Source organism: Ptiloglossa arizonensis, chromosome 11 (assembly GCF_051014685.1).
Source record: "Ptiloglossa arizonensis isolate GNS036 chromosome 11, iyPtiAriz1_principal, whole genome shotgun sequence".
Taxonomy (NCBI): domain Eukaryota; kingdom Metazoa; phylum Arthropoda; class Insecta; order Hymenoptera; family Colletidae; genus Ptiloglossa; species Ptiloglossa arizonensis.
In genome coordinates, this window is record NC_135058.1 from 17,641,455 (window position 1) to 17,662,640 (window position 21,186).

The window sequence follows — 21,186 nt, forward strand, 5'->3', positions numbered from 1 at the left end:
TGACTACAAGCTTCGCTCGCTCTTACTCTTATTACGCCCCTCTTCCACGTTCGACCACCTTTCGAAACGTTCAAGCATCGTAGTCGATAAACGAACCCAACAACCATTTACTTATAGATCAATTTTTACCCGTCTAATTTCCTTTCTCCTTATTTCCTACGTGTTGTGTATTTTCGTCGCGTTTGTTTTTTCCTCGTATCACTTTCGTTCATCTTATCATTGTTTCTCATTTCCTCACTCTTCCCCTCCCACTTCCCCTCGTCTTATTTTTCATAGATCACCTTTCTTATTCCTTTTCATTTTCCTCCAATAGAATTTTTCATTTTTCTATTTCTTCGTTCCCGAGGTCGTCTTTGGTATTTCAATGTATACTTGGCGTCGATGCGGCCTAATAATCACGGAATGCACATTTCACGGCAAGTCCGAGTAGCTACATATACATATGCTCGCTTCTCGATGAACGCGTCGTCGACCATCGAATCAATGTTTAAAGAACGCAAGAAGTTCAAGCGTTTGTTCAAATCTAATAACAGTGATGCTTGTTTTTGAGTTTTTCATTGAAAAACGAAAAATTTTTTTGGAGCGGTGAATACGAGCTTCGAATAAATTTCCAATGCGATACTTGTACATAAATGTCAACGACAATTTCATTCGATTTTCAATATCTAACAAGTGCTTTGCTCAAATAATCGACTTGGTTGTTTTACATAAAAATTTCCAGTTTTCCACCTTTCGTTCGAACAATAAAGGAAAGGAAAGGAATGCGGTTGCAAGAAAGCCACTGACGACCGTTGTCCGTATGGATATTCACGTTGCTGGAAACATACGTACGGAAATCCAATAAAATCTCTATTTTAATCGCAAAAAGTCTATTTGATTCGACTAAGACAAATTTGACGAAATGTGTTTACACTTTCTTTCTCAGATAGACATAATAACGGTTACTGTTCCTATATATTGTATTCTGCATTTTATTTGTTGCACCCTCGATGACAAGCGCATTCGGTTTAAAACGATCTATGTATGTATGATTATCTTTCCAATCGTACAATTATTATTAACTCGATCGATTCTAAAGAGAAACGATTAGCGTTCAATTCGACTATGTCTGAGGCAAAGTTTACGGCACAGCGCACATACAATCTCCATGGATCGACTTGTAGAATATTAATGTAGAGTAATTTAGTCGCGAACACGTTACTTTTCTTTGCTCCGATCAAGTCCACTCAAATTTTGTAAATGTACCCGTTGCAGCTCACTGGCTAAAATTTATGCGGCAGATCTCCGATTCCGGTCTGTTCCACCTTTCTTTTCAGTCGTGTTATTCCCATTCGTTTCTCGTCAACGCTGTAACGTCGGGCAGAAAGGGAAAAGTAGCGAAGGAAAGGAAGGATGGCGTGGAGGGGTTGGGTGGGGGGCAAGGGCAATAGAACGGAATGGAATAGAATAATATGGAATGGAACGGAGCAGAACAGAAGAGAAGACAAGAGAAGAGGACGGAACGGAACGGAACAGAATGGGACGGGACGGGACGGGACGGGACGGGACGTGACCGGACGGGACGGGACCAGACCGGACGGGACGGGACGGGATCAGACCGGACGGGACGGAACGGAACGGAATGGAACGGAACGGAACGGAACGGAACGGAACGAAATGGAACAAAACGGAATGAATTTAAACGGATCGAATCGTTTCAGATCGGATCACAGCTTTACACGGGGAAAGGACGGAAAGAGACCAGAATGGTCGGCAGCAGATCAGTGGGGAGAGGCATAGGTACTCCTTCAGCGTGGACACGTATGTACGTGAAAGTAACTCTTACAGTTCAGCGGCGATCGTATACTTGTGGTGTTTTATGGTGTCGGTGGTTCCGTCGTTCACCGCGAAGTCAAGATACGGTACGCGCAGCCGTCTACCGGTGTAAATTTTGTTAGGAGAGGGACGAACGGGCAATCGAGAAACGCAAGAACAAGTAGGGGTGATAGAACCGTGTATGGCACGAGCCTTGCGCGGTTCTCTGATCCGTACCGATAGACGAAACCTACATAACGCAAAGACCAGCGGGCGAACTCTGATCGAAGGCAGAGCGAGGACGTTTCACGAGACTGTGCGTTGACCAACGGATCGACGAGTTGCGGTTATCGATTCATGGCAGATAAATATTAATTTTGATTTCGTCTGCCAAGCGGTAGCGTATGTGCAGGTGCGCATACAATCCCAGGCTTCTGGGTTTTCATATCACATTGGTCTGCGGCTAATAAAACGCGCTGTCTTGCGTTTCTTGAATTGTCATACACGACCGTATTTCGAGCGAAAGTTTTCCAAGATACTCTTTCACGATCTATTCTTCTGCCTTTTCATTTTCTCTATCTTCCTCGTCCGTATACCTGTAAGCTGTAGCTATCGATGAATCAAGAGGAAAATTTTACGGCATGTACCAAGGACCGGTGCTTCCTTCTTCAGGGAGATTCAAAGTTGTGAGATCAACGAGTGAAACGAATAAAATAAACGGATATTAAGAAACGTAAAGTGTCGAATAAGTTATGATATTGCTGTAACAAGGGAAACAAAACAGCATAAAATCGATGAACTCAATATTTGGTAAACACTTTAACTCGGCTGTTCACGATTACGCTGTTGGAAATCAGGTATACAAGCATACTTGGAACTAATACCATTTTAAGGAGGATCGAAAAAACGATATTGGGCCACTGTATTCGATTCGTTACAATTAATTGTCAACGAACAAGAAATGGATAACCTTTAAACGAAAACCATTTCAGTTATTTTTGCGATCGGTACAATTGCATTACAAGTTTCCATCGTGAGTGATTTGTGTCCCGTGAATCTTTCTAATCTCAGTCGCTTTGTTATCGAATGACATCGAGGTCGAGAACGAGATCGAACTCAACAATCGAAGAAACATTTCTATCCGATTGTTTACACCTTTGTGTCGAAGCTTGTTTTGTTTGGTGCATTTTTCGTACTTTGCGTATATTAATGGTACATGGATGTTCCGCTCGAAGAGAAGAGGAACATTCTGTACACGACCAGTTAATCGAACATAAAGTGATCTTCATCGGTAGTGTCTGTACGTGTTTGTGAAATTACGTATCCCTCTTCCATTTTTTGTTTCTATCTTCGATCTTTTCGTTGTCGTTGCCGTTGCCGTTGCCGTCGTTATTGCGTTCGCGTCTATTTCTTTCTATATATCTATCCCCTTTTTTTTTCTTCGATTTTTCGAGTATGAAAGAGGCTATAATCATTACCACGTGCCTATTGGGTTTCGTGTTCACTGGAAGTCCTAGACTACCCAGGACCTCTGCCGACGAACGTAATACCCGTAATGTCAGTAACAATGGAGGCAACGTCACTGGAAACACGATGCCGATACCTATCCGCAATCCTCAGCGAAATAGGTAAGCTGGTGTAAGCTGTTATAATCTGTCGTAAGCTGCTACATATGTTCGTTCCATTATCTCGAGAATCAAAAACCGAAATTCGTGGCTCAACGTGTTCGCATGCGTATTTAAATATTTCAGTGAGACGAATTCCGTCCCGAATTTCGAACAAGTGACCCAGACCCTCAGGTTTGTCCTTTAAGAAACACGTTTCTCGAAGAACTTTTCATTCTTGATAAAAGCTCGTGCTTCCTTGAACTTGGTAGCTCGTGCTTACTCGTTTACTTATACATTACATAGGTGTGTATCTTGTTTCTATAATGCTACTCGTTCAAAGTTCAATCGGCGGCAAAAGTAGATGGAAAAAGTAATCGTCCTGAAAGGTGATATAAAAACTGTACGCCGTAGTTTGTGAATTTCGCTGATATTTGCTTGTCGCTTCGATAATACGTAGGTGCATACGCGTCATCTTATAGATGCTCGCATTCAGGTTTTCTACTTACATTTGTAGCGTTCGTGGCAACATATAGGTATAACGATGTATGCGAAATTATACCGAATTGTACTTGTCTCTCTTTTGTAAAGTAATCAGGCTACGTTATTGTACACGTACATACGTATATGTAGACGTTCATTGTATACCCATAGATAAATTTTAAACTAATTTCATCGATCTTGGCTCGATTTTTCACTTTGTAATGCTAATAGCATCAACAATCAAGGATCGATTTATTAACGGGAATGAAAGTGCCGCAAATCTTGCGATCACGTTTTAATCGTAAGAAATCGAAGCAAGAATTTCCGCTATTGTATCGAACAGGTTTGTACTCTCCTTTTTCTCGCTTTCTCTTTTCATCCTCTCGATTCGGGCGGTGTGTAGCACTGTACACCTACAATATACCACAATAAATCCTCCTGTCGTGTCGTGTTTGTCTTGCGTTGTACTGTCGCACTGTCGGCTTACGTTAGTCTTCCACTTATGTAACTTTACAAAACAACGCGAAAAGTTTTGCTTTTCAATCGGAGCGGTCCTTCTACAGATACCGTTTACCACGTGACGATAAAGAAATAATACTTTTATCGCTTGTGTAACGAAATGCTATGAATTTTACAAATGGTCTAGGTGCCATTCTCTTTCGTCTTCTACGGTTTGACAGTTGTTTTCTGGACTTCCCTTTTTCTAACAAGGTACTAACGGTAACAGGACACGCGTACAGATAATTTGAAAGTGCAGCGACATAGTTTATAACGACCGTGTCAAGAGAATGCTACAATTCGAAAGAACCTCTAACTTTCGAAAGAAAAAGCCTTCGTTAAAACTATCATTATGCAAAGGTGCTATGCGTTTCAGTCGGACAAGCGTATCGTAAGTATCGAAAAAATATATTCCGCTATGATCGCATTATAACTTAAGTCGAATACGCAAAGATGTATCGGGGTTTTCCGGTAAAAGGGTGCTTAGGAAAATAAGAGAATCGTTACGATATATGCGACCGAAACGTAATTATTTGGAGTGCAGGTGTTTCGTCGAAGCCGTTCGTTTCGTTTGCCATTCTGTCTTGAATTTTTAATTTCTTAAAATGGATAAGATTGTTGAGACTACTGTTTCGTGAATCGTTTTAGTCATCGTTCTCGTCGAATTTAACTTCGTGTCCAAGTTATCGAATCGAATAAGTTCGAACAAATAACCATTTCCCTTTTGTTGAGATTCCGGTTACTCGGTCTCGTTGCTGTCCTTCGTCGGTTTTTCTATATTCGCGCGTTCACTCGCCAAATGGCAATTGTTTGTGCATTGTTGACGACGACGATGACAAAAATAATAACAACGACAAAACCATTCCTATCGTTTCCATCGGTATTGTATAATTTAGATCAATGTTATTGTTTACGCTAATTCGTTTAAAATTGAATTGGATGACGTAACAATTTTCGTTTTTGTCACTCGCGTATTTATACGTGTGTATCCTTATCCGATGAGGTACAAATGCCGTGAAAATTGACAAAATAGCAACAAATTGCTTTACGTTCTGAATCAAGTACCTACGTATTATACTTTGTGCGACACGAACTCTTACATTCGCGAAAGTTTCTTCGTAATTCACTATGGTCTTCATCTATTCGTTGCAAATCGGTTAACACGGGGAAACTCAAAACTCAATTTCGTAAATTAAGTGGTAAATTCGCAAATACTTATTTCTTCAAAAGTCAATCGCTATTTTATTTAAGCACAGTAACAGTCGTATCGTCTTGGTTGAATTTGAAACAGGGTTTCTTTTTTACGAGTAAGTACATACATACATGCGTACATACATACATACATACATACATACATACATACATACATACATACATACATACATACATACATACATACATACATACATCGTTAAAAATCTGAAGTTTTTCATAATCGATATCTTTCTTTTTGCGTCTTCTCTAAAAATGATAGAAACTTGTTACAATTTTGATGCGTTTTTTTTATCACATATCGTTCAGTGTTAGCGTTATGTCAATTGTAAAATACGACACTTGTAGCTATAAAGAATTGGTTTAACTTACGAGCATGCAGAAGCGTTTCGTTTTCCTTTGCTTCGTTTTAATGTTCATTAAATTCCAGTTACGAGAATAATTTGTTTCTGCTTTCTCTCCCTCTCCCTTTCCCACTCCCAGTCCCACTCCTTCGGCTACCCACCCCCACCCACTCTCTTTTTCATTCTTTCTCACGCGCGCGTACGTTACAAAAATGAAAGGGTTCGCAACTTTTTCCTTTCACCTTATTATCGACTGTACGTGTAGATCGTTTTAGATCTTGTACTTTTTGGTGGAATTATATTTATAATACGTTACATTACATACACATACCTACCTACGTGAGCGCGTATAGGTATACCTTTTATAGACTTTGGGGTATTCCGCATCAAGCGTTACCAGCTGCTTTCTCTAAAATCATTAGAAATAGCAAGAAAATTCTTTCTGTTTCATTGTACGGCTCATCGGAGTGTTTACCGTGGTATATATACACGTACATATGTACATAAATGTAATCAGGAGAGAGCATTTGAGGAAGCGAGGGGAAACGATGACCTTTTCCATGGATTTGAGAATGGAACGCTATACGCGTAAAATATCGCACTTTTGAGTAATCTTTTCGAAGGTAAATAATATTTGTTCGAAACCTATTTTGGAATTCTGCATAATGAAGAGAGTTCAATGAAAAATAGCCCTTCATCGAGATGAGTGGGTTTTGTACGAAAAACTGAATCGCTACGCATCGAAATTTTTTTCTACTTTTATCGATGGTATTTCCAACATTCGAATAATGTTGTTTGAAATATCGATGTACAAGAAGAAACAATTTTCATGTTCGTGTCTTCGTTTACTTCGTTCATATTATTTTTACTGTGCGAAATTAGAAAAAAAAGAAATATTACCAAGTAAATTTAATATATTAAATTTTTCAATATTCAGAGTATAGATATTTAAGAAATTATATGCACATACATCCTTTTCTTTCTTTTTAAGAATGAAACGACATAGAAATTGTTGCATTTTCAGGTAAATCTTCTTCAAAATGAACAACATTCGTTCACGTTAATTGTTATCTTTAATATTCTTATCTCTAGTACATAATTAAAAAGTCTGTTGAAGAAACGGTTACACGTTGTATGAATTCACGGACGAAATTAGTAGTCGGTGCTCTCTTCTAATTTCAATCGGTACATTCTTGAACAATATTGTGAGAAGGACACAAAGGGAACGGAAAGAGAATTGATCGAATCACAAGGATAGAATGACGCCAGTGGGGCACTAGTTCTTTGGTTGCGTAACGAACCCCCGAGCTCTAGTTATGACAATACGATTGCACAAGCTCTACTAGATTCCTCGGAAGGAAGGAACGAACGTCGATCAGATTATGCACATATATATGTATGTGTTTGGACGATCTGTAGAGGGTGTGCAAAACAATTGAAGAGAACGTATAAAAAACAGGTATAATAAACATTGGTTCAAATATAATACATTTCCAAGTTATAAGACGTTTCTACCAGTTAAATATTCCTTGTACCTACAATAACGTACATATACAACCGAACATCGAGCATTATTTTTCATCCTACGAATCGATGAAGATTTGCGTTCGTTATTAAAAGATCCGATGTTGTAAAATAATTGTTTCCTATGTGACGTCGTTCTTTAGTCGCCTTTAAACTCGTTCCGTTGTAACTATCACTTTCGCCTTACAATCCGTTGTTTCTTTTGCAAACATTCTTATAGGTATTTCCGGTCGCGGAATGTCGTCCATTCTGTGCCACAAAACATTCCGCTTCCACTTTTCCACTGTCAGTTCCTACTTTGTAGCCTTTCGATTCGTGATACTTCTTCCACGAAAATAATTTTGATAATATTCGTGTCTGCTTTCACCGTGCGGATGTTAAAAATGTTAATTCGGCACGAAGAACAGTATTATATGATTTACAAAATTCACTCTCCCTCCATTGTATTTCCATTGAATATTCTAGTTTCCTTTCGATGTTATCGATCATATTAATAACAATAATCATCGTATTAACCACAATATAACCGCGCTACGGTTCTTCTTCGAACGCAAATATTGTATTTTTATTTACGCACGTACGCGCGCGCACACACACACATACACTTTATACCGATGTGCATACGTGTACTTTAATTCACTTGTCGATGTTGAATGAAACATTTGATGTTCGAGGAACGGTAAATATATAGTATGTTGCGAGAATGTGGCGCGAAAACAAGGACAGACAAGTCGAGAAACTCGAAGCGACTTAGAAATAGCTAACTAAGCGAATCATAACTGGGTTAACCTTACGTAAGCGTACGTAAAACTCGATTTTCATCGATACATCGGCCTTCTGGATTTCTCGTAATAATTCCTACGAGGTAAGATCTTGTACGATGCTGGATGAACGTATGCAGTGCTCTATAACGTTGATGTATACGTATAACCATGTATACACGCAATTGCTTCGAAGACTTGTAACGGTACGAATAAATTATATACTTAAGCGTACGTAGAATATTAACAAATTTACCAACGTTATACCAACGAAATCCGTTCCAAAGTGATATGAAAAACATCATTTGCTTTATGCATAAAGAAACGCTATACCTAACGTTGTAAGAAATGTATCTTAATTTTTTTTCCTATTTTAACCAAGTTCTACATTTGGCGATCTTTGTGTTGCAAAAACGTTTCGGAGTATCAGTTCTAGCAGCAAGGTATTATACAAAAATTCAGCGTTTTCTCTTGTCATCGATTATTCCAATTTCGTTCCGCATTTATTATACCATCAAACTCGTGTCGCAAAGTCGTAATTCCTAACGTTAGAAAGTCGTATGTGACCATACACGGTAAACTGTGCGCTACAAGTGTAATGATATAGGAAAAGGATGCAAGGGAAAAACTGAAATCTGGTATCAATTTTCTTGATTTTGATAATATTATCAGCGGATTTTGAATATACTTTCTCGTGGTAATGGACAATTTCATAACACAGCCACGTCCAAATTTATTTTTTATTGTTGGTAACATTGAAAACTGCACGATTCGAACATTTGGTCAGCAGATTTGATAAGAGTTCGTCTATTGCCTTTTACGTTTGCCTTAAGAATCTTTGTACTTTTACGATATGAATCCATCAGACAGAACTTTTTTGCAGTTAAAATTTTACACAAAATTTTTTTTAATACAAGTAAGACAACTAGCTGTAACTTGTCGATCTAAAATAGTCATAGAAAGGCTAGTACGCACACATGTGATACGCAATTTGAGAATATATACGAATATACGGGTTGTGGACGACATAGCCTCGCGAGATATCTCGTTAGCAACGTTAAACATTAATCTTGCCCGGAGATGCGAAAAAATTAAAAATAAACAGAAAATATCAAGGATCGCCTGTCGCGTACAAGGATATATAGAAATCATGCAAACGATTTTATACAAGACTTCAAGTAATTTTTCACATTTTAAAACAGCACGTACACTTATATTAATTGGATGATTCGGTGAACGGTTAAAGTATTATATTTCATTAATTGCATAATGTCTGCAAAACATGTTTCAGAATCGGTAAATTTACGAATTTAGTAAATACTACGTCTGTTTTCAAATTACAAACTTATGGACCCAACGACTTCTTTTGTGAATTCTTCCTGGCGTATATAATATTCAAACCAGAGTAACAACTAAATGTATGATTAATTGTTAATAATGGTTAATAATTAATTTGTAGACTTAATACACATTCCTTAACATTTATCTGAAACTTTAATACTTCGATAAACATGGTTAGGCAACGAAACATTGATATATTTACTAATTAAAACATTTGATCAATTCAACAATTTGAAGGCAAAGTATCACAACAATTGCACAATTCTTCGTATCCTGTGCACTGTGACTCGCAGTACCCCTCCGAATCTATTCCTCTATTTCTTACTCGGCGAGTAACCATTACCGGAGATCTACGATGCTAACCAATCTTGCAATAGGATTCTGACTAATTAATATAATAATCAATTAAAAAGTCAACCTTTTATAGCAACGGAGATACATTTAGTGTAACAATTCAATCGAGGATGAGATTCATTCAACAATATATAGAATACGTGGAAGATAAGGGAAACCAGAAGCGAGCCGCGGAATACGAAGAATATTAAATACGAGGGTTACAAACAACTTCCGATTGACTGCTAATAAAGATGAAAAATAAGGGAAACAATTTTATCGCATAAGTTCAAAATTGCATTGCTTTTGCGTAAAGTCGTTATACAAATTCAGGCACAAAGTCTCATACCGTGACACAACCTTTTGTAACCTCTCGTCAAAAAACGACGCCGCCGTCCCCATAAATACGGGCAGTGTAATTTTCTATTTCCTGTCATTGCTAGTACTTGTTTACCGTTTATCTGTATTAATAATCTCTTTTCTTAATTTCGATTAAGAATCGTTTAATTTCTGGATGTAATAGTAATCGTCTTATATTGGCGTCTGTTTGCCTCTTGTCTTTTCCATATTGTCTCATTCGCACACTTCGGATTTCTCAATCGTCCGAAGCGTGTAAATATAGTAAATAGGTACAAATAAGATTATGATTTACGGGCTTTAGATGGACCATATGCTACCGCTTTAAAAGTTCGGATTGGGATACACTTATTTAGCACAACCACAACTATCGATAGAAACAGGAATGCTGAACTTTAGTCTCATATGTTTTGTTTAGGTACTGGCTAGTACGAAACCTTCCCAAAACCTGTACTATTTCTGCATCACGGTGCGCGCGAGTTGATTAACCACAACTCATACAGCAAGTCGAAACTACTATACACCGCAATATGGGTCGGGTAGCTAGACAGAGATCGAACTCTGAGAACTTTGTCACACCGAGACTTGGACAGGGGTTGTCGTTCTGCGAGACAGCGTCGGCATCACCTTTAGTCAAGTTATTTTGCAGTTTCGTAGCGGTTGTTGGTTTTTAAATTGGCCGTTTTGACGAACCGTTTTAAAAAACGGACCTAGAAGAAAAGGCTACTATTTGACGATGCGTTAACGTTAATATTATAAACATGTGTTCGTTTCATGTATCCATAGATTCATAGGTTGAGCATAGAAACTGAATCTAACAAAGCAAAGAGTTATACATTTATAAGAGTTATAACTCCCGCAAGAGTTATAACTACTGATTTTTAAGGAAAATTCAAAGGTAACAGATTTAAATTTCAGTATACATTTATTGAATTTTATAGTTGCCACTTTGTTCCGCAATCTTCCTACATTTTTCACGCACGAAGATTCCAACTTGAAGATTCCATTTCTCCAGAAGTCCTCAGGTTTTTCAACGAAAAACTTTTCAATGTAAATTTTTATATCGACCGAAGATTTTAAGTTTTTGCCGTTAAGGGAATTTTGTAAAGACCTAAATAAGTGAAAATTTGAAGTTGCAATGTCTGGTGAACAGGGTTGGTGGGTCAGGACGTCCCAACCAAGCTTTAGCAACTTTTGTCGAGTAGTCAAAGAGGTCGTGTATTGTTCTAATGAATTACGACGTTTTTCCGATTCGCTAGTTGTGGACGTTTTTGTTCAATCGCTAGCTTTAATTTGTCTAATTTCGAGCAATATTTTTTCGAATTTATCGCCCGTTTGTTTAGTAGAAGCTCATAATACAGAATTCCTTTCTTGTCCCACCAGATCTAAAGCATGACTTTCTTCGAGTAAAGACTAGCTTTTGGTGTCACTAAAGGTGGTTCATTTCGCTTTCTCCAGAATTTTTTCCGTTCGACATTATTATAAATAATTCATTTTTCATTTCTGTCACTACTTGCTTCAAAAATTGCGTCCCCTCGTTGCATTTATAGAGCGAGTTTTTTTGTTGACAACTAAGACCCAAAAATTCAACATTTCTTCATTGTTTTAATACAATCTTTTGGGAGGACTTTTTACACAGTTAAACGATAGAGCACTAAAAATTCTCGCACGATTACGAAGTTATAAAGAAAATGATAATCGTTGGAAGCTCTCCAATCGTCTGTAATCGATTGAAACCAATCTTTAAAATACCACTTTCTTTTCGATTTTTTGAATACAACTTGGTAATAGTGCGGAATAGTGCAAAATTTTTCATATAATCATTAAATCAGTCTTTCATTAAAATCAGTCTCACAGGTAAGAAGAATTTCCTTATAACACAGCGTACAAATACTTGTTGGAATCAGTGTATATAAACGGATTTATCTCATCATTGCACGCAGAAAAATACGAATATACGTATTAGACCTATGTGTATTTCGTATTCTACCCGGGGGAAAATACCTTACAACACCGCATGATCAAATGCATATACGTGCATAGTATTGCATAGAGTTCATACTAACATTGGATTATTATTTGAAATAGTTTCCGGTAAACACAGATTGCCAAGTAAAGGAAGGTGAACAACGAATTACGTATGCATTGTTTTAGAAGAAACGAACCTGATCGATGTCCCGTACACGAATGTCCGAATATCTAAATATACCCACTTAGAAATTTTTCTTTCGTTTTACGCTGAAAAATTCGTCTACAATACGATTAATTTCTTTTAAATGGTTCTGTTTGTGAAAATATATAAAGATCAGATTGAAATAAAATTTGTCGAAATACTTATTGAACGGTTGATACAACATTTGCAACATACATATCGTAACAACGCATAGAAATGGTAGGTAGAACAAATTTTTTACGGTACAATATATGAAAACAGAAATACGTCTTATATATCTTTGATAATAAGATTCGAAAGGACCGTGGTAAGTAAGTTCGAGTGTACGACTACTGACCTGCCTGCGAACCGATTGCGTAAAATTCAAGGCACACTTCCAGCTTACATCGTAACAGGAGAAAGGATACATCTATTTGAGTTGTCATATATCAAGCTCCATTTCGAGCCCAATACCGTTTATAGAAAATATTTTTTCTTCTATTTTAAAAACAATAGCTATTTAGTCAGTTGGCAATATCTTCTTGGAAGAGCATCATATTTAAGAAACAATAATTATAAAATATCTATATACGTTTACGAATATACAATTAGTTACGCATTTTTCATCGTTTTAGCACAAAGATGAATTTTCATATTTAGAATATTACCGATATAGAATATTTTTTCTTCCGTGTATATCTTAACGGATCATAATTACGGTTCGACAAATATTATTTTTCGGTCGAGTAAATATTTTGATATTGTTTAGATAGAAGATATTTTGGTAATTACATTTATTTTGGAAATTCTATCGTTTTGTTTAATATACTATTTTCAGAGAACAATACCTCTTCAATGTTTTCGAGGTGATAGTTTCGACTTTGGAATCGAAATTGCAGCGAATTGAAAATCTGGACAAAGCAGTGGAACATCTGATGAGAAGAGTAGAAGCTTTGGATTCACGCGTGAACGATAATATCGACAAGACCGATGCAGTAATTACAAAGCTGCGAACGCTGGATCTGAAGCTTTTTAATTCTCAACCAATGTTTCTGCCAACCGAACGTTCCGTGTATTCAGCAACACTGGCCAACGATAAAAATGACAGTGAAATCGAAGGCGGTACGTACTCGAGTATTATTTACGATAGTTCCCATTCCTGTCACACGTGGCAGCAGCCATTTCAAATAGTTGAGCGAAGGATAAGGAATCCAATCCGTCGATGGTTTAGGTAGTTGGAGCTCGGTGAGAGTAGATACTTTGGTATATAGCAATCGGTACAACTATGCTTATCGTTAGGTGTACCTAGTCACACGCGTGTTCGTAATACAAAATGGATGTACGATATCTACATACATGCAGTAATCTATCGCATATGCATTACAGATCTATACATACCTTCGTCCTCCCGTTACCTTTCTTTTTTCTTTTTATTTGCTTTGTCCCTTTCATTTACGGAGATTTACATTCTCTAGGCGAAACAGCTCCGACGATTCAAGCGATTCATCACGATAGGAAGGATTCAGCACCCGAAACTCTCGGTGAGAAACTATTGTCGCTCGATCAAAAGGTTTCCGATATAGACAATAAATTGGTCGATCTGAAAAATCAACTGGACAATAACTTTTTACAAAACGACGACATAAACGCCGAAGCGAGCGAAAAGAAGCCAGTTAGCATGAGTGTAATCGAAATCACAAAAGCGATGAGCAACGAAGTAATAAATCACATAACGATCGAAATAGACAATTTGAGACAAACCACAGGCAATATGGATAGGAAGTTGCAGTTTCATATGAACTTGGTCACCGATCATTTGGAAGCTGTTTACAATATGATGACGGATGTACACGATGCGATACTTGTGAGAGGTCACGGAAATGGGAAACGGAATGGTAATGGAAACGGAAATGCAAACGGTCAACAGATTTTCAACCTTACGACAACCACAGAAATACCACCGAAACAAAATAAGATCGATCGACTCGTCGAACAGATGTATCCCATGTTGACCGTTTCCGAAAAAATGGACGAAGTTTGGAACGTTGTGGTAAGCCAACATATCGATTATGGAACCAAGTTCAATTAGATACGAGTTGGTTTTATTTCGAGAATTTCCATTTCGGTTTTTGTAAACATCGTGATTTTAGACGATCATTTATCGAAAATGATATAGCAATATACAATTTTTGTACATGCTATCGCTACAAGGATGGACGAGCAAAGAAATTCGATGATGCTTCGTATACACATATGTATATATGTACGCCTTGTATAGGTACGCGCGCGCGCGCGCGCGTGTGTGCTGTGTGTGTGCGCGCGTGCGCGTGCAGATGAAAATTGGGCATTAGTTGTAGTATAACCAAAGATCGTAATATTAGAATTTGGTGGTTTTATTCGACAATGTCTATTACATTTTAAACATTCGTACAGGTTGGCACGAAGAGTTCCGTGGACGATCTTTTGCCAAAATCGGACGAGTTACTTACGCAAACGCAAAGGCAGGAAAGAGCAATAAGTGAAATTCACGCGGATTTAAGGTCAAAGACAAACAAGATTATTGAAAACTTGGAAGGAGTCGAGAATAGGTTGAGGAAACAAGAGGACGACGTTGCTACTCTTGCCCAGCGTCCAATCCCGGCGGAATTGTTACTCGATCCCACGATCGATCGGCTCGTCGAATATGATTCGAGTAGGTCAGTTCCCTTCTTCATTGTTTTCTTATTTATCTTACTCGAATAGATTATACTTTTAGATAATTCGAACGATTGTTTTATTTCTTCCGTTTATTTAAGGTATTTACTTAAATACGATCTACATATAAAATGTAAATAAATAGTGCATACAGCTTTCAATTTGGTTGCGCATGCTTTCTTTTCCGGAATATAATTTCCATATTTTTAGCATTACGCTTTGTAATCTCGAATCATTTCGATCGGTTGTTCTCGATCGTTTATATCCAATCGAGAACAACCGATTGAGAAAACCGTTCTAGCCACGCGATTATGAGAATTACTATGCTAATAATAATTGTAAAGATAATAATTTTCGATTCGTGAAAAGATAATTTATGACATTTCAATTTCGATGTTTGTCTACGATTTTTTGTTTGTTTTTTGTTTTCGTTTAGATACGTTGGATTATCCGAAGATCTTACAACCGAAACCACCGTTTCACCGGTGACACCAACTACCGTCGTTTCATCGGTGTCAATGTCGATGTCTTCTTCGACCTCGTCGAATATTATACAGACCAATAATTTCAATAATTCCAGCAATGTCAATGGTTCCAGTATGTTTTCTAATTTGACCACGACTTCTGGGATATCAGCATCTTCGAGTACGCAAAGACCTTCAACTAAAAATCGTGGTGTTATATTTCCAAGTGTCAAAAACAAACCAAGTCCAGCGAACTCGACTTTCGCTACCGATGCGTTTCTCAGTTACAAGGACGTTAAGGTAATTATTTTATTTACCATAATAAATCGATACGATCGAGGGTAAGGAAAATACTTCCATAGAGAATAGTACGTATCTATTGTACGTATAATGGCATTTGATTAGTAAATTACTCACTCACGTAACGTAACCATTTTTGCCTACTTTTTTTATTTGTATGCTGTTACACTATTTTCGTTTAGCTTTTTCTTCTCTCGTGCAAAAACTCCTCCACAGCCATATCCCAGGCCTAACTAGTGCTTACCTGCTCCCGCGTTGTGTACACGACTTACTATTATCACGGTTAACTACATTCATTCTGTTCTACATGCATGTATCGTAAGGTATATATAGAAAACGTAGATATAACTTATGCATTCGAATCTACATATCTGTGTATGTGTATACATCTGCACATATATGTATGTACATTTCGAGAAGAAGGTTTATACTTGAAAATTGGTTATGCAACGAACCGATTACCGTTGTGGACGTTTCATTTAAACGCACGACCTATAGTTGCTCGTAATTGCGCCTCTCGAGAACTTTAAACCGCAACGTGAAAGTCGCTATACTGGATTTACTCGTTTACCGTGCTTAAACGGCCAACTCGAATAATCGAACACCACCGCGATGAGTCTTATCGCGAGTATCGTGTTACGTATCCCGACACTATTTACTTTTTCCACTTTCTTCTTTGTACATAGAAATACCAAAGTTTGCGGCGATTTGAACATTTTTCACTAAATCGTTGAGCATGCCATGTATGTATGTATATACATATGTACGTAGGTAGGTAAATACGTATTCATCGACGACAGCCGTCGACAATTTTACTTAACATTATCAAAAAATAATTACTTTTTTTAATCTTAATCGTCTTTCGTAAGGTTTTTTCACGCCTCCGTGTATATGTATGTACATAGTTGCCATTGTATTCGGCTTAACGTGGAAAATTTAATCAGACAAAATAATTAATAATGTTATTGAAAATATTAGCTATCGGTATTATACAAGTATTTATGTATGTAGGTAATCTGTTCGATGATTGTATTTTTACCAGCCGAATAACATTTATCAGACAGACACCCGCGAAATGTGTGCGCAATTTTAAGCAGAGTATTTATCTATGTATATATTTTTCGAAACATAAAAGACCGTTTCTTATAGAGTACACATGTATGAAATATTACAGGGTTACTCGTGCGTTGATTTACTAAACGCAGGCATGAGAGATAGTGGTGTCTATTATCTTCAAATACGCGGTACCACCTACTGGTTCCTCAAAGTTTATTGCGAACAAGACATCGCCGAAGGAGGTTGGACGGTAAGGATGACATTGAAATATGATTTATTAAAGTTATTTTTATCATTTTAATAGGTGATTCAATTAATCATTCAAATATTCGTGTACACGTACATATGTATATTTTGTACAATATATATGTTAATATCTATAACATGTTCCGCACAAAACTATGAAGATTGTCTCTGATAATTTGTTAAAATTGTAAGCGATGTTCACGATGTGAGAGAAGTCCGACTCTTCGCTTATACAATGTGTCTTCATGATAGCAATGCTTTCGCGACGCGAAATTTTGGCAGATTACATTAGCAATAGAATACATAAATTTTAAAATACAATGTGTAACGGGAATCGTACTTTGTTAAGTTGACGCGAGCTAAGGGTGCTGCAGTTACAGATTAATCCTAAGACTTACAATTCGAATTTAAGAATATCTAGATGTAACTTTTAGTTTCTAGAAATTTTTGATTAATTGTAACAAGTTTCCTATTTTTGGCAATAGAATGATTGGATGTTGCTTATAATCTATTCACATTTTTACTTTTTAAATAGTAAATACGTATATATACCACCTTACAGCCAATAGCTAAACGACTCCAACTGACTTTGTAGCCATTGTTTAGCGCTTAAACGTTCACCTTTCCTGAGGATACACGGTCCGTGTTGAAATTATTCATAGCCCTTAACCTAGCTATAAAATATCCAGTCTTTAAAATATATTTTTCTTAGATTATATACGGTGCTTATATAAATATGAAACACCTTCTCAAAATCAGTTTTGTAATCCGAAGTTTCATTATCTACCTAGGTGAAAGCAGTTTGAATTTCCAGACTCAAGATTATTGGTTATCGGCCAATAGATGACACTGTCTATGGTTATCACTTGGCGTCAATGAAATAAAAGCAGTGTCAAACATACTGATTCGACGAGGAAGGGCCATCTATTTAATCTCGAGAATTTTTTGTTTTTTCATGGAATATCTGTACATGAAGTTACTCGTACTTCTTTCACGCAGTTTTATACGCATTACCTGCTGTCGTATTTGAAAGAATCGTATTTATTTGAAAGAAAATAATATTAATATGTATAGTCAAAGTAGAGGCAACGACGTCTTTGTTTCGTTGAAAGAATGGAACACAAATAGTTCACGTTCGACACAAAGGAAGATTGTACACCGCGACTAGATTGTATTTTCGAAAATAACGACAACGTATTATATATATAATATTCTGTAATCGCTTTCTGTAATTATCGACACCGCAATACAATATCGTTTTATGCATAGGTTATTCAAAGAAGAGATGATTTTGGCGAACCGAGAGAAAATTTCAACCGAGATTGGGCAGACTATAAAAACGGGTTCGGTGATCCTGCCAGAGAGTTTTGGCTTGGTAACGAGAACATATACATGTTAACGAATAATGAAGACTATATGCTTAGAGTGGAGCTTGAAGATTTCGAAGGAAACAAAAGGTAATAATAAAACGAACATTTCACAAATTTAATTTTTTTTTTATAAGAAAAGGACTTTATATTGTCTATTTTTTGTTTCTTTTAATTTCAAACGTTTACAGTAAACTGTAAGGGTATGTTATTGTTTATCGTTTATACCAGGCATGTCGAATATGTGGCTTGTTCGACCATGTTATTATTTGCTTGTGACACAATGGTGTATTGTTTGGTATTTTTATGACTGAAAAAATTAGCTGTAAACTATTTTTGACATTGTAAATTATATCCCTGTCGTGCCACCTAGTAAAATAATGTAAAGTGTTTCAAGGGCTAAAATAGTTTAACGTGCTAGATATTTATAACATATTTGTACACTTTTTTATTATACCGCCGATACGACAGTACTGCATTAAGAATAGTAGATACTCATATAATGGTATTTCTTTCCTAGGTACGCACAGTATTCTCATTTTAAAATTTACTCGGAAGCAGAATACTACAAATTGGAGATCGATGGTTACGATGGAAATGCGGGCGATTCCTTAAATGATCCCTGGTATGGATCAAACAATAGTCCCTTCTCAACATATAACAGGTAAGAAGTTTTCCATGTAATCGATTATATATTTGATTTTATTTTGGATCACTGTGAAAATTCGTATTATTTGTTATATGTTTCTGTATTGTATAATCCATTGAAAATCATTGATAATGCGAAATTTAATGAAAGTGCTAACTAGCATGTATACCTCAGATGTATAGTAATCGATCATTTTAGTAATCAATGCATTTAATTGAATTTCACAGGGACAATGATAGATCGTCGTTGAATTGTGCTTCAATGCTGAAAGGTGGATGGTGGTGGAAATCATGTGGACGCGGATTGAACGGTCTTTACTTGAACGATCCCCAAGATTTGACCGCTCGGCAAGGTATATTCACATCTCCATCCTCTGTCTATATAAGAAATACTAGTTAAAAATTGATCATCTTTAACGTTGCATTATCTACGTAGAAAGAAAGGAAATCGGTCGCAATAAATGTCTAATGTATTCACGATATGAAAGAATGTTTTCTTTTCTGTTCAAAGGTATTGTATGGTTCCGTTGGAGGGGTTGGGATTATACGTTAAAACGAGCTACGATGATGATTAAACCAAAAGGACCGACAGCAGCGGTATAGATTATAACCATTTCCTAGAAAAAGAAAATATGTACTAGAAAAAGTTCTAGAAATAACGCTATGCGTAGCATTTCGTACAGGTGGTGCAATTCTTCTTAATGACCAAATATGTGAGAAACTTTGGAAGCGCCGAACAATTTCTTTTTAGAGAACCGACTTCATCATCTTTGTTCTTCCTGAATGCGATTTTGTTTGGAATTCCATCGTTGTTAAATATTTATTTTCATCGAATGATTCACCGGTAGTAATTTTGCCAGATGTAATTTTAGAAAATAATGAAATGCTGTTATTAAATGTAATTAATGTCGATGGTTGAAACGTTGAAAGACGAGGTAGAAGTCGACAAAACGAGTGGGTTTAGCCTTCGCATCGGACAACAAATAACTTCACCTGATAGAATAACATCGTAATCGTTGATACATTCTTTTGATTCGATACGAAGTATTAACTCCTGGATTATACCTCAGCATCTTTAAAAAAGAATAGACCGAATGGATGGTTGGATGGATGGATCGATGGATGGATGAAACTATGCATTCTTTTGAAATTATCAATATTATTATTATTATTATTATTATTATTATTATTATTATTATTATTATTATTATTATTATTATTATTATTTTTATTTTTATTTCTATTTTTACGTTAGGGGGCCATAGAATAATCGAGAGTTCTATCCGTAACTTGAACTCGAAATCATAGTCGTTTACGATTAAAGCAACAATCCAAGTGGATTTCTACTTAACGAATCTGCATGTTAAATACAAAGCATTTACTATTGTAAATAAATGTCCGAATGATGTCGTTGCAAATTGTAAAAAGTATTTTTAAACATTAAAAGAATTTATCTTTCGTGAAGTGAATTGTAGTTTCTTAATCCCAACATCAAACTATCTCTATATGTACCTATTTACATAATGTGCGAAATATTATAAGATGACGAAACCTTTTTTTCCTGGGGGAAATCTAGAAATTATGCCTCCGACTAATTTATAGTTCACGTTATCGCAAAATGTAATCATTTCTCTTTAGATCAAGCGAAACCACAATAAAAAAAAAACACGATTTTTGACGAAGTTAAATTTTTTCTGGCCATCGTGGTCTACAATGTTTTTTCGCTCCTCGAGTAGTGTTGACATTGAAAAAATTCTACCTTCACATAAAAAGTGCAACTTGTACGGGTATTGTGTAAATGATAAGAAATAAACAAAATTAATTTAAAATATCTAACAAACAGTTATTACTTTAGACGTTTCAAAAATTTCAGAAACTTAAGAAACATGTTAGTACTGGGTTAGTTCTGCGGTTAGGTCACGGTTAGTTCAGGGTTACTGCTGCAGTTAGGTCAGGGTTAGTTCAGGGTTACTTCTGCTACTACAATTATTACTTCGCATATCTTAAA

General features: G+C 36.5%; 1 protein-coding gene across 3 annotated transcripts; it reads left to right on the top strand.

Annotated features, from left to right (window-relative positions):
* Positions 1 to 780: 780 nt before the first annotated feature.
* On the top strand, positions 781 to 20,632 carry LOC143152609 (uncharacterized). 3 transcript variants are annotated; one of them, XM_076322910.1, is made up of 11 exons: positions 781 to 827; positions 1,701 to 1,804; positions 13,242 to 13,525; positions 13,879 to 14,453; positions 14,837 to 15,099; positions 15,534 to 15,861; positions 17,036 to 17,167; positions 18,433 to 18,620; positions 19,051 to 19,194; positions 19,407 to 19,531; positions 19,690 to 20,632. In XM_076322910.1, the coding sequence occupies exons 2-11, from the start codon at positions 1,746 to 1,748 to the stop codon at positions 19,779 to 19,781; spliced, it is 2,190 nt and encodes a 729-aa protein (XP_076179025.1). In that variant the 5' UTR covers positions 781 to 827; positions 1,701 to 1,745; the 3' UTR covers positions 19,782 to 20,632. The 3 variants fall into 3 exon arrangements, with proteins under 3 accessions (XP_076179025.1, XP_076179026.1, XP_076179024.1); XM_076322911.1 differs by lacking the exons at positions 781 to 827; positions 1,701 to 1,804 and adding an exon at positions 2,003 to 2,206; XM_076322909.1 differs by lacking the exons at positions 781 to 827; positions 1,701 to 1,804 and adding an exon at positions 2,773 to 3,422.
* The last annotated feature ends 554 nt before the right edge of the window (positions 20,633 to 21,186 follow it).

Coding starts and splice junctions, on each gene's coding strand:
- LOC143152609 (XM_076322909.1), top strand. CDS start 3,250: ATGAAAGAGGCTATAATCATTACCACGTGCCTATTGGGTTTCGTGTTC. Junction 3,423..13,241: donor CGCAATCCTCAGCGAAATAG/GTAAGCTGGTGT, acceptor TACTATTTTCAG/AGAACAATACCTCTTCAATG. Junction 15,100..15,533: donor GTCGAATATGATTCGAGTAG/GTCAGTTCCCTT, acceptor GTTTTCGTTTAG/ATACGTTGGATTATCCGAAG.